The 14,519-nt window shown below is 37.1% G+C and overlaps 1 protein-coding gene across 1 annotated transcript; it reads left to right on the top strand.

Moving 5' to 3' along the window:
• The first annotated feature begins 429 nt into the window (after positions 1–429).
• On the top strand, positions 430–5,211 carry LOC125264095 (immune-associated nucleotide-binding protein 9-like). Its single transcript, XM_048183334.1, is given in 5 exon segments — positions 430–571; positions 573–1,089; positions 4,179–4,489; positions 4,491–4,580; positions 4,582–5,211. Coding segments are annotated over 5 exon segments (1,605 nt in total). The 5' UTR covers positions 430–436; the 3' UTR covers positions 5,134–5,211.
• Positions 5,212–14,519: the final 9,308 nt, after the last annotated feature.

Raw genomic sequence — 14,519 nt, 5'->3', positions numbered from 1 at the left:
ATACATAACTGAAAACATGATTCATATTTTAAAAGGGCCTTTAAAGTTGTCTTTATAAACTAAAACAACAACAAAATCATATTTACCTACATTAACAATTTGTCTTGTAAGGAAAATTAATTGATTAAATATGATATGTCGAAATAATCTATTTACTTTATACAAAAGGTGTTTGTCTTTGGAAAATATTTCTATCAAAATTTAAGGTTTGAACTAAACAATAAATATAATTTAAGAAAAACTAATAAATTTGGCAGTAGCAAAAGATGGTCCAAAGGTTATTGTTTATTGCAAGACTCCATAAAGTTCAGTGTTTGTATATCACTGATTGTATCATTCGTGTCCAACTAATGTTTCTTACTCTCGGCCTGCAGTGAGAAGAATGATAACTTGCCCTGGCCTGATTCTGATCTTATTTCATGTTTTTATTTCAGAGATGTCAGAGATCTGCTCCAGTCCAGATGATCCAGAGGTCCGGATTCTTCTGATGGGCAGATATGGTTCTGGGGCAAGCTCATCTGGAAACACTATAGTGGGGGACAAGAGGTTTAAAATTAAGAAGCATGAGTCTGAAGTTGTGTGAGGGCAAAACACAGATTGGAGAGAAGCAGGTGCATGTGATTATTTCTCCAGATCCACGGGATCCAGATCTGTCTGTAGAGCAGCTGGAGGAAATGAAAGTGGAGCTTGTCAAACGATGTTCAGCAGGTCTCAGTGCGGTTCTGCTCACCGTTCCTCTAGAGCAACACGTGAAAAATGAGGAAGAGATCCTGGAAAATATTAAAGATTTATTTGGTCCTGAAGTTCAGAAATACATGATGGTCCTTTTCACACGTGGAGATGAACTGGAGGAAATGGATGAGCCATTGACAATTGAGGAATATCTACAAAGCAAAGATCATGCAGATCTCCAGGGACTGGTGACTAAATGTGAAGGAAAGTTTCACTGTTTCAATAACAAGAGTAAATCAGACAGTCAGGTACAAGAACTCCTGAAGAAGATTGAACGGATGATCATGAAGAACAGAGGGAAACTTACCGTGAAACAAATGGCAAGGCGTGACAGCAAAAGAGGTTCTCCAGTCAATTGTAAGTTCTAGTGTGTGTGTGTGTGTGTGTATATATATATATATATATGTGTGTGTATATATACATACAGTGGGTACGGAAAGTATTCAGACCCCCTTAAATTTTTCACTCTTTGTTATATTGCAGCCATTTGCTAAAATAATTTAAGTTCATTTTTTTCCTCATTAATGTACACACAGCACCCCATATTGACAGAAAAACACAGAATTGTTGACATTTTTGCAGATTTATTAAAAAAGAAAAACTGAAATATCACATGGTTCTAAGTATTCAGACCCTTTGCTGTGACACTCATATATTTAACTCAGGTGCTGTCCATTTCTTCTGATCATCCTTGAGATGGTTCTACACCTTCATTTGAGTCCAGCTGTGTTTGATTATACTGATTGGACTTGATTAGGAAAGCCACACACCTGTCTATAAGACCTTACAGCTCACAGTGCATGTCAGAGCAAATGAGAATCATGAGGTCAAAGGAACTGCCTGAAGAGCTCAGAGACAGAAATGTGGCAAGGCACAGATCTGGCCAAGGTTACAAAAAAATGTCTGCAGCACTTAAGGTTCCTAAGAGCACAGTGGCCTCCATAATCCTTAAATGGAAGATGTTTGGGATGACCAGAACCCTTCCTAGAGCTGGCCGTCCGGCCAAACTGAGTTATCGGGGGAGAACAGCCTTGGTGAGAGAGGTAAAGAAGAACCCAAAGATCACTGTGGCTGAGCTCCAGAGATGCAGTCGGGAGATGGGAGAAAGTTGTAGAAAGTCAACCATCACTGCAGCACTCCACCATTTGGGGCTTTACCTATGCATTTGCTGATTGAGCACTGTGCTATGTCCGAACTGTTTGCATTTTATTTTATACGTATTATCTTTTTATTCTTTTAAATTCCTTTTCCTGTTTTTATTTCATTTTTAATGTATTTTATATCTTTTACGTATCATCTTGTTTTCTGACTTTTAATGCATTTTAAATATTACTGTCTGGTTGAAAGAGCTGGGAGAATTAGGAAGAAAGCATTTGAGATTAGGTTAAAATTTGGTACAAACCATGGGGAAATTTGAGCTGTGGTGCATGGTTAAGATATCTCTGGATTACAGTCAGGACACTTTCCAAAGGGGAAATTTGAACTGTGTTGCATAGATATCTCCGGAAGGGGGATTAGGGCTGTGTGGTGCAGTTTGAGGTGTCTTGGCAAAATAGGAGATTGAAACTTTGTGTATCAGTTGGAAGTGCCTTAACAGGTAGCAGTCCTGTCGTGTGAGGAAGATCCATTCAGATCCGCTCTGATGGATAGATCCATTTAGATCCACTCTGATGGACAACAACAACAACAACAACAAAAAACTCCCTGAGACTTCCTAGCTCATCCATCCAGATAGCAAAATTCTCTGTTTTTACTGTTATTTCTATTCCTTATGTTCTATTTTTATTCTTCTTCTTTATGTAAAGCACTTTGAATTACCATTGTGTATGAAATGTGCTATACAAATAAAATTGCCTTGCCTTGCCTTATGGCAGAGTGGCCCGACGGAAGCCTCTCCTCAGTGCAAGACACATGAAAGCCCGCATGGAGTTTGCCAAGATGGTGAGAAATAAGATTCTCTGGTCTGATGAGACCAAGATAGAACTTTTTGGCCTTAATTCTAAGCGGTATGTGTGGAGAAAACCAGGCACTGCTCATCACCTGTCCAATACAGTCCCAACAGTGAAGCATGGTGGTGGCAGCATCATGCTGTGGGGGTGTTTTTCAGCTGCAGGGACAGGACGACTGGTTGCAATCGAGGGAAAGATGAATGCAGCCAAGTACAGGGATATCCTGTACGAAAACCTTCTCCAGAGTGCTCAGGACCTCAGACTGGGCCGAAGGTTTACCTTCCAACAAGACAATGACCCTAAGCACACAGCTAAAATAACGAAGGAGTGGCTTCACAACAACTCTGTGAATGTTCTTGAATGGCCCAGCCAGAGCCCTGACTTAAACCCAATTGAGCATCTCTGGAGAGACCTAAAAATGGCTGTCCACCAATGTTTACCATCCAACCTGGCACAACTGGAGAGGATCTGCAAGGAGGAATGGCAGAAGATCCCCAAATCCAGGTGTGAAAAACTTTGCATCTTTCCCAAAAAGACTCATGGCTGTATTAGATCAAAAGGGTGCTTCTGCTAAATACTGAGCAAAGGGTCTGAATACTTCGGACCATGTGATATTTCATTTTTTCTTTTTTAATAAATCTGCAAAAATGTCAACAATTCTGTGTTTTTCTGTCAATATGGGGTGCTGTGTGTACATTAATGTGGAAAAAAAATGAACTTAAATGATTTTAGCAAATGGCTGCAATATAACAAAGAGTGAACAATTTAAGGGGGTCTGAATACTTTCCGTACCCACTGTATATATATATATACACCGATCGGGCATAACATCATAACACTGATTATCTCTCATCTATCATCACAGCACCTGTTAGTGGGTGAGATATATTAGGCAGCAAGTGAACATTTTGTCCTTAAAGTTGATGTGTTAGAAGCAGGAGAAATGGGCAAGAGTAAGGATTTGAGCGAGTTTTACAAGGGCAAAGGATAATGCTCCTGCCACAAAGCAAAAATGGTTCAGGAATGGTTTGAGGAGCACAACAACGAGTTTGAGGTGTTGACTTGGCCTCCAAATTCCCCAGATCTCAATCCAATCCAGCATCTGTGGGATGTGCTGAACAAACAAGTCCGATCCATGGAGGCTCCACCTCACAACTTACAGGACTTTAAGGATCTGCTGCTAACATCTTGGTGCAGATACCACAGCACACCTTCAGGGGTCTAGAGGAGTCCATGCCTCGACGGGTCAGGGCTGTTTTGGCAGCAAAAGGGGTGTTGGTCTTCAATATTAGAAAGATGGTCATTTGTTATGCCTGATTGATTATATATATATATATATATATATATATATATATATATATATATATATATATATATATATATATAATAACTTTAGAGTAAATTTGTTCACTAAACGTATGTCACTAGTTTATTGCATTATTAATAAGGGAAGAATTCTTGGAGTGTGTTTTATTACTGATTTGATTTGATCTATAGTTTTAGGAAAGTCTTCAGCTCAAGATCCAGATGAGCTTCATATGATTCCTGAGAGGAAAGACCAGATCAGGCTGATTCTGCTGGGAAAAACTGGATCTGGGAAAAGTGCCACTGGAAACACCATCATCGGCAGAAAAGTGTTCAAATCTTCAGCCAGTTCAAAGTCTCAGACGAAACAGTGTCAGTTAGAAACTACAGAGAGGATGGGTAAAGTGATCTCAGTCATCGACTCGCCTGGACTTTATGATACTGAACTCAGTAGAAATGAGATTAAATCTGAAATAGTGAAATGTGTAACGTACGCTTCTCCTGGGACCACATGCTTTTCTTATCATCATTAGAGTGGGTCGATTCACTGAGGAGGAGAAAAATACAGTGCAACATCTCAAAGTAGTGTTTGGAAGAACAGATACTAAAATACACCATGATCCTCTTCACTTACAAAGATCAGTTAGAGAAGCAAAATAAAACTATTGAGCAGTATCTAGAGGAAGGTGATCCAGATCTCAAAAAGCTTGTAGAAAGTTGTGGAAACCGATTCTTCTGTCTGGACAATGAGTCTGCCAGTTTCCCACAGTTCAAAGATCTGATCAGTAAAATAGAGATGATGATGGAAGAGAACAGAGGGACACACTTTACAAGTGATATGTTTGAGGGAGCAGAGAAATTCATTCAGGATATTCAGAGGCAGAAACTGAATGAGAAAGTGAAGCAGTACAAACGGGAGCACAAACAGCTGAATAAAACCGAATGGAAGAAAATATATTTGAGCTTAGTTGAGGAGTCACGACGAGAAGCTGAGCAATCTTTTTCTGATAGAAATCTGCAACTCCTGGGGAAGACAGAGACCAGTGAGGAGGGAGCGAGCGACACGAAGGAATCTGAGCACAAAGTAACCAGTCGTTTTAGGGCAGTTATACTTGCATTCACAGAGAGGATGTGTGTGATTCAGTGAAAACCACAATGATCAGATGCTAGTGCATCAATAAATCTCAGGTGGTGTAGTGGAGATTACTTGACCATTTTTTTTAGCTTTGATAACTACAGTATAAATTTCATCAATTGTGAAACAAATCTGATTTAACGATAAAGCAGACAACAATACAGTCGTCATTTAGCTCAATTCAGTTCAAGTTTTGCTCTCATCTGAAAGTGTCACTGCAGTCAAATCAATGATATTACTGAATATTAAACCCCAGCTAATCAAGCCAAAGGCAACAATGACAATAGACTTAAACTCTATCAGGTGACAGAAATGGAGAAAAAAATCCTTGGAAGAAACCAGGCTCAGGAACCAGTTCTGCTCTGGAACCACAAAACTTTGGTTACTAATACACAGTAAAAACAGCAGGTGTTCATCATTAATGTTCAATCATCCCTGAATTAATAGCTTAATTAACTCATTAACTTTAACTCTGCTTCAGTGTTATTTTAATACTATTCAGAGAGGGACCAAATGTTCTCTGAGTGTTGATTTAACTCTGTGGATTTTACTGTGTATGCAAACCTCAATATCTCGACTCAGGATAGTTGTAGCTCCTCATCTGTAAAGCACATGATCTTTCAAGCAATAAACTTTACAATATGTGGACTAATTGTGACAGATTGACCCTTGAGAGAAATGATGGATCTTAATCCTGATCCACTTTATGCAGCTGTGCTAAAGTAAGCTGAACATATAAAACAGCTTCAATCGGAGCTGAACTGAAACTGTGTAACAAGTGTCCTCAATGTTGGTTGGAGCAATGGACCAAAGTCCAAGGTCAGTGGAGAACCGAATTAATACTGGCAATAAATGAATCTCAAAGTCATGTAAGAAAAATACTCAAAAAAATATATTGTAATTGAGCAGTCACAAGAATAACATGAAACAGAATTGGAAACACCAACAATAAAACAATAAAATGATACACAAAATATGAATTATCTGTGTTGTCTTTGGTTTTCTTCTCTTATTCTTTTAAGATTTGATTTCCCTTTTTTTCGTCAAACAATTTAATTTATCTACTTTATCTCTGTGTACAATGATTTAGTTGTATTTTGGACAGCTCTTAAGCTTCACTGTCTTTTTTTTATTTTTTGAGTCTAAGTTTCTTATTCTATTTTGCTTTTAGTGTTTTGAACTTCCTATACCATTTTAGACAAACCAAATAAACCCTTAAACAAGGTACAATGTCATATAACCACAATTCAACCAAACTGGAACTTCTTATCATAACTGAAATGTTCAAATAAAAAGAAAACCAAATTCAAAATCAATCAACATTTTAAAACAAATCATATTAACATTCAGAAGATATGCAAACGATTTTTACAGCATGCATAATGATATGCATAGTAACATATTTTCCAAAGAAAATAAAATACAGATAAACTCACCAAATTCCGAGTTTCACAGTTTGTTAAACATCCGCTTCAGATTCAGAGGAGCTTCACAATCAGCTAACATCCACGCTTAAATCAGAAATCATCATTCTAAAATGATTTATTATCCTCAACCATTAAGTATTATAAAACCATATTAAATGAATTCTAACAATATAAACATTTTCAGAACTTTATTTATAGGTTTTTATGTCAAAATATACACACAAAATAAAACTATTGCAACAAAAAGAAACATAACAATGCACAATACTTTCCCTGTAGCTTCTGGGCCAATCAGACACACACAAATTATTTAATGAAAACTGTAACAAATGCAGCTAACACTAAGCCTTTGGTTACAGGACACATGGAAGACTGAGTTTATTATCAAAAACTGTACAAAAGATGATTTGTCAACAATAGCTACCCACTTTCATATTCCTATTCAATCGCTAAAAAAAAAATTAAAGCCGAAGTACCTGCTGTTTGAATTAGAAATTTTGCCTGATGTAGACAAAGAGGCCGATCTTTTTGGCGAGGAGCAGGGTGTTACTGAAGCAGGTAAAGTGGAGGTAGAGATGGCCAAGACAGAGGCTGAGGCTTATTTTGGGGCAGTTTTGCCATTCTTTGGACCCTTTTCACCAGGTACTCCCAGTTCAAGAGGGGAGTTACAGATGAAGGTCCAAATTGCATGGCTCCATATAGAGGTGGAAGAACAAGCACAAGCCTGCCAAGCAGAGATAGATCTGCATCTGGAAGTCCCCAGGCTCAAGCCGAGAAAGAGGTGAAGCTTCGTAAGTTGGAGATCGAAGCAGCTAAGATTACTCCAGTCTTCTCTGCACAGCAAAACTTCTCATCGGTTGAGTGATAGATTGTCTAATTTACGTTTCACCACATTTGATGTGAAAAAAACACATTGCTTTGGTGCCAAATTTTAGAGAATCGGAAGTGGATAGTTATTTTAACAGTTTTGAGAGGATTGCAACATCCTTAAGTTGGCCGAAGTACGTTTGGTCGTTACTGTTACAATGCAAATTAGTTGGCAAGGCGCTAGAAGTGTACTCTACCTGCTCTTTGGAAGATGGTCTATTATGTAGTTAAATCAGCCATACTTTGAGCATATGAGTTAGTGCCAGAGGCTTACAGTCAACAGTTTCGAATTCATAAGAAAAACGCTACTCAAACCTTTGTAGAATTTGCACGAGAAAAGGGAACTATCTTTGACAAATGATGCATTTCTAGTAAGGCTAAGGATTTTGTTTTACTTAGGGAACTTCTGTTACTTGAGGATTTTAAGCAGCGTCTTCCTGAGCGGGTGATGCTGTACTTCAATGAGCAGAAGGTGGTGACACTTTCACAGGCTGCAGTGCTAGCAGTTGAATTTGTGCTTACACATAAAGAACTTTTTTCATTATAGCAGGTGCTGAACAGAGTTCCTTACCGAGGTCTTCAGCAGAAGTTCAGATGCCTAAACAGACTCAAGACTGCTTGAGTTGTAGCGTTGTTGTAGTGAGTGACCCTTTGTCATCAACTTTAACTAAATAAATGATCCATCATTAGCAAAGTGTTTCAATTCGGCAGAGAATGATAAATTGGACAATGTTACATTCTTAGTTACAGGTTAGTTCACCCCAAAATGAAAATTCTGTCATTAATTTCTCACCCACATGTTGTTCCACACCCATAAGACTTTTGTTTATCTTCAGAACACAAATGAAGAAAGTTTTGATGACAGATTTCCTTCTATTGACTGCCTTTATTACTACCACATTTCAAAAACTTCATAAAGAGATCGCAAAACTAATCTATACGAATCGAACAGTTTAGTCTAAATTTTCTGAAGAGAATCGATCGCTTGATATGATGAACAGATTTAATTTAGGCTTTTTCTCACATGTAAACATTGATCAGTGAACAGGAGCAGAAGCTCAACCAAACTTGCTTCACACGTGAGAACAAACCTCTTCTGGAAGCTCAAACGTGCTGCGTAACACACGAGAATGAACCTCATTAGTTACGCAACATGTTTGAGCTTCCAGAAGAGGTTTGTTCTTGTGCGTTATTCAGGTTAGATTGAGCTTCTGCTTATGTTCGTTGATCAATGTTTACATGCGAGTAAAAGCCTTAATTAAATCATCATAACAAGTGACTGATTCTCTTCAGAAAAATTTCTACGCTGAATTCGAATGCTTCTCACTAGATCTTGCAGTGATGTTATTAATTCTGTGGCGAAATCAATTGCTTTCTTTACTAGATCTCCCAGCACTCTGTAGTAATAGTGACGTGTGATCAAGATCAGCTCGTTATTAGCTCATGCTGCACTGACATTGGTTCAGACTGATTAACGGTCCTTGAAGCACAAATGAGTAGCACTGTTTCATTCCGCTTTCATTACGTTTGCCATTTGACTTTGGGCAACGTTATGGTGGTTACACTAGCGCGAATGTTAACAAGTCAAGTCGAGTCACCTTTATTTATATAGCGCTTTTTACAATGCAGATTGTGTCAAAGCGGCTTTACATTGATAACTGGTATGTAATTTTGGCTGCACAGCAGCTCTTAAAGAATAATGTCAATGCAGGCAGATCAAAGCACTGTTGAATAAATGTCAAGAATACTGTTGATTATCAAATGTCAAGTCAAATGTCAAGTGTCCCCAACTAAGCAAGCCAAAGGCGACAGCGGCAAGGAACCCAAACTCCAACAGGTGACATCAGGTGGATAACAAGTGTTAAATAGGTGTTAAAATGGAGAAAAAAACCTTGGGAGAAACCAGGCTTAGTCGGGGGGCCAGTTCTCCTCTGGCGAACAGTGCTTTGTTACGAATCAGGTTGCTATCATTAGTCTGATAGGATCGCAACAATCAAAGTATTTATTCAGTTTCATCCAGTTGGGGATTTTATTCATCACGCCGGTATGGACAGTCTGTTGAGGAACTGTGGCACTGGCTGTCGTGTCGATGATGTCTTCACAATGGATGATCTAGTCGACTCGATCTCTGCTGATAATTCAGGGCTGCGTTGTGGTCGTGTCATGGCGCCGGTCCTCGGTCTCAGCTGGATACGGCCCAGATCCGGTTGACTATGGTAAACCTCAGGATAAATAGAAAGACTAATATTAGCTTAGATGCCATTCTTTTTCTGATGTAACAAGTACATCTAGTGTTATTACAAATTTTAACAAATTAAATTAACAAATTTTGATCGCACTGGCAGGAAAAACAATCTCAAAATGCGACCATTTATTTGCAGTCTGGAGCTCAATCTCAGTCATGTGTGGAGTAAAATACAGTTTATTAGACAATTAAAAGCTTTACTGAGAACTTTGAAATAGAAAGCAAACATAATACCTCATGGATTTCAGATATAACAAATTATAAAATTACTTTTTCCTGATGCAAATACAATCAGCAGATAATAAAAGTTGTTGATAAAATATAAAAAGTAAAGAACAATGTATTAATTTAATCAATAATTACTCGAAGCAAATGCTAAGTAAAAGTGAAAACTAATGAGATGGATCTCTCTCCTACTGAGTTACATGTAGGGATGGGTATTGCTTTACTTCAAACATTTTGTTTTCATAATCCTTGGAAGCCAAACTCAAAATCGGAAATTAAAATTAGATTAATCGCACAGGTCTGGGCAAGAGTTGCTGGATTTCAAATAGCAAAAATGCATCATAGACAATTGTCTTTATTGCATAAAGGAACAGTTGGCAAGATACAATTAGCTTGATAACGTTTATGTGGCAATAATAAATAGTAAGGGTATTTTCTTAATTTCGACAGCACTGAAAGCAGAACTAATAACATCTGAGCTTATCGATACTACAAGCCCCAGAGACTGTTTAAATCAGGCTCCGTTACCCATCCCTACTTACAAGAGAAGCAAAGAAGGCAAGGCAATGCAATTTTATTTGTATAGCAAATTTCATACACAATGGTAATTCAAAGTGCTTTACATAAAGAATAATACATAAAGAATACATAATAATAAAAATGGAACGCATAAGAAATAGAAATAACAGTAAAAACAGAATTTTGCTATCTGGATGGAAAAGCTAGGAAGTTTCAGGGAGTTTTTTGCTGTCCATCAGAGTGGATCTAAATGGATCTTCCTTACACTTCAGGACCGCTGTCTAGCTCTACCTGTTAAGGCACTTCGAACTGATACACAAAGTTTCAATCTCCCCTTTTGTCAAGACACCTCAAACTGCGCCACACAGCTCCAGTCCCCCTTCCGGAGATATCTTAACAACACAGCTCAAACTTCCCCTTTGGAAAGTGCCCCAACCAACGTGTTTTGATTTCCAAAATGTGTTAAAGGGTTAGTTCACCCAAAAATGAAAATTCTGTCATTTATTACTTACCCTCAAGCCGTTACACACCCGTAAGACCTTCGTTCATTTTCAGAACACAAATTAAGATATTTTAGTTAAAATCCGCTGACTCAGTGAGGCCTCCATAGCCAGCAATGACATTTCCTCTCTCAAGATCCATTAATGTACTAAAAACATATTTAAAGCAGTTCATGTGAGTTCAGTGGCTCAATATTAATATTATAAAGCGACAAGAATATTTTTGGTGCGCCAAAAAAACAAAATAACGACTTATTTAGTGATGGCCGATTTAAAAAACACTGCTTCAGGAAGCATCGGAGCACAAATGAATCAGTGTATTGAATCATGATTCGGATTGCGTGTCAAACCACCAAACTACTGAAATCACGTGACTTTGGTGCTCCGTGCCGCTGATTCGACACAAAAGGTAGATAGCAGAAGAAATGGCACAAACAATGGATTTAGTAAATAGGAAATACAGTGATGCAGTGCCTATAGCTGTACTCCCTCTGTGGTTATTTAAAATGCCTGCAATAGATCTGTATTTACTAAAAGTGGAAAAATCCAATAGTGGTGTAATAAATGAAGTAAATCAGTATATGGAACGGATGTACTATGATAATGTACAGATTTATACAGATGGTTCAAAAGATCCAGAATCCAATAAGACAGGAATAGCCATAGTTACCACAACAAGATGTAATTATTACAAAAAGAACACCAGACTACTTATCTGTATTTACTACAGAATTGATTGCTATTGTCATAACTTTACAATGGTTGGAAGAGACTCAGATTAAGAAAGCAGTGGTATGTTAAGATTCAATGGCGGCATTAAGAAGTATTAAATCGGGTCAATCAAATTGCAGACAAGATATTATTATAGAAATAATGCAACTGCTGTATAGAATGCATGCTCTTGACAGGGTTGTGTCATTTTTATGGGTTCCAGCACATGTTGGAATAGATGGAAACGAAATGGCAGATAAACGTGCTAAAAGATCATTGAATAAAAATAATGTAGCAATTGATGCAAAAATCAGTAAAGCAGAAGCAAAGATAATTATAAAGCAAGTTGTTATTAAATCTTGGCAACAAAAATGGGATATGGAGAAGACAGGTAGACATCTATATAAAATCCAAGAGAAAGTAGGATTACAAATTAATGAGACTGGAAGTGACTTTAAAAGAAGAGAATAAGTAATAATAACACAATTAAGATTAGGACATTCATCTTTAAATGGAAACTTGCATAAAATCAGGAAGCACTCTTCTGGGTTTTGTAGATTTTGTGGTGAAATTGAAACAGTGGAGCATATTTGATTACAGTGCAGAGCGTATAGTAAAGAGAGACAAATGCTAGAAACAAAGAAGGTGCAAATAATATGACATTAGAACTGATATTAGGTAATAGAAAATTCAGAATAATGATAATAAGATATATAATAGATACAGGAAACTTCAGGAGAATATAAGTCTTTATATAATATAGTTTTTATATATATATATATATATATATATATATAATCCTTCCTATTGTCACTTCACACTCCAGTTCAGTTGGTGGCGGTAATGCACCAAAGGTTGGCTTGCTCGCCGCAAATAAACGTCACAAGAAGAAGAAGAACTGTCAGCGTATTTCCTGTTATTGTGGTCTATAGTGCTCAGTGTTTTTGTATACTTTAAAATTGTCCTCTCTTTGTTTTTTTTCCCCATAATTATTGCCGATGTGTATTAATCAGTACTGTGATCTTCCCTTTAAACTCTGGCTTGCTTAGTGGATTATGAATCAACTTCAGGAAGTTCAGTTGCTTGTTTTTCTGGTTAGTCAAATCTCGCACTGTATAAAAAATTTAAAAGTTGCCGCCTGAAGACGCAACAGGACAGCTCATTGGCTCTCGCTCGCCTTCAACAACCACTGAGGTTATTTGCTTGAATAGCAAGCGCCTTCACGAGTGGAAGCAGGTGCCTGTGATTATTTCTCCAGATCTACTAGATTCATATCTGAATAAAGAGAAGCTGGAGATGATGAAAGTGCAGCTGGTCACTCGATCTTCTGTAGGTCTCAAACGAGCAAGAGATCCTGGATTATATGAAATGTTTATTGGATTTACATCATGATTCTGTGAACAGAATCATGAACTGGAGGATCTGGATAAACCACACGGCACTGATGAACGTGGAAAGTTTCACTGTTTCAGTATAAGGTCATAACTATGCAGAAGATCGAAGGAAACATATAGTGGAATGGTGGGAAATTTATCATGTAACACATGAAATGGAGTGACAGCTGAGCAGGGACACACATTTAAGATTGTAAGTTGTTTTCCTGTCATAAACCTATTGCGGTTTGCTCACTAAAAGCTGTTTACAGTTAGTTGTTTGCTATTTTGCTGTTGGAAAGTGTTAAATCGATCAGGCAAAGGACTTAGAAATACTGCAAAAATCTGTAAACTGTCAGTTTTCTTGTCCGTAATGAACAGTATGCTTTTTTAATGTTTTAAAAGAAACTGCTGCCAACTTGTTTCATAATTAGCAAGAACAATAAATGTATGAATCAGACTTGCTAACACATTTGCATTTCTGTGCATCATTTTATTACATCATCCATGCTACAGATAAATGAGTCATTCTACGAAACGGGTGTCATTTCCTGTTTGCATTTTTCAAAATTTTATTAAGAACAAACTTTTTTTTTTTTTTTAAACAAACCTACAAATTGAAAGATATGTTAATCCTCCAAAAAACATATTTTCCCACCTCAGGCACAAAATCTTTATTAATAATGTACTTTTTATTCAGGCAAGGAAGCCATTCTTGTACCACTCCGTCACGACAATATGTATGCCATTGGAATAAAACGAGATATATTTTTAAAATCTAATGTTTTACTAATAGTAAAAAAAAATTTTATTATTATTATTCTTAGATTTTTAGTCAAAGGCCTCATTGTTTGTACTGAAAAAACAAAAAAATACAAATAAAGTTACATTCATCTGATTAGTGCACACAACAAGAACATCATTTAACATTAATTTATGCAATAATTCATTTTCTTTCCATGAACTTTTTACAAAATTACCTATGACGGGGTGGTATGGACAAAGTGTTTCTCTATATGATCTGCTTGTTTTAAACTTTAAAAACTGGGGGAGGGGAGACATTCAAACTGAGTAAAATGTGTGAGTAATATAGTGAATGAGTGAATTATTGACCCAATCAGTGTTGCCAAGTCTGCGGGCTACTTTTACACTGTTGGCGCAGGTTGTTTTTCATGTCCAGGGGTTGAAGCGAGCCCAAATAACATGATATTTAGCCTTTGGAATGCACATTTTACCAAAGGAACCCTACCAAAAAAAAAAAAAAAAAAAAAAAAAGTTTTACCCCCCAGAACACTCACTCTCTCTCTCTCTCTCTCTCTCTCTCTCTCTCTCTCTCTCTCTCTCTCTATATATATATATATATATATATATATATATATATATATATATATTTTTTTTTTTTTTTTTTTTTTTTAGTCGGCTGACATTTTGAGATGAAATTTACCACCCCGTCACGTACATTTCACTCCAAAACGTCTGCAAATCTCCCATGTGGTCAAGTTTCTCAACTAGCATACATGCATTCAATCTG

This window comes from Megalobrama amblycephala, linkage group LG3 (genome assembly GCF_018812025.1).
Source record: "Megalobrama amblycephala isolate DHTTF-2021 linkage group LG3, ASM1881202v1, whole genome shotgun sequence".
Lineage (NCBI taxonomy): Eukaryota > Metazoa > Chordata > Actinopteri > Cypriniformes > Xenocyprididae > Megalobrama > Megalobrama amblycephala.
Note: the sequence above shows the minus strand (reverse complement) of the source record. Positions and strands in the feature narration are given on the sequence as shown.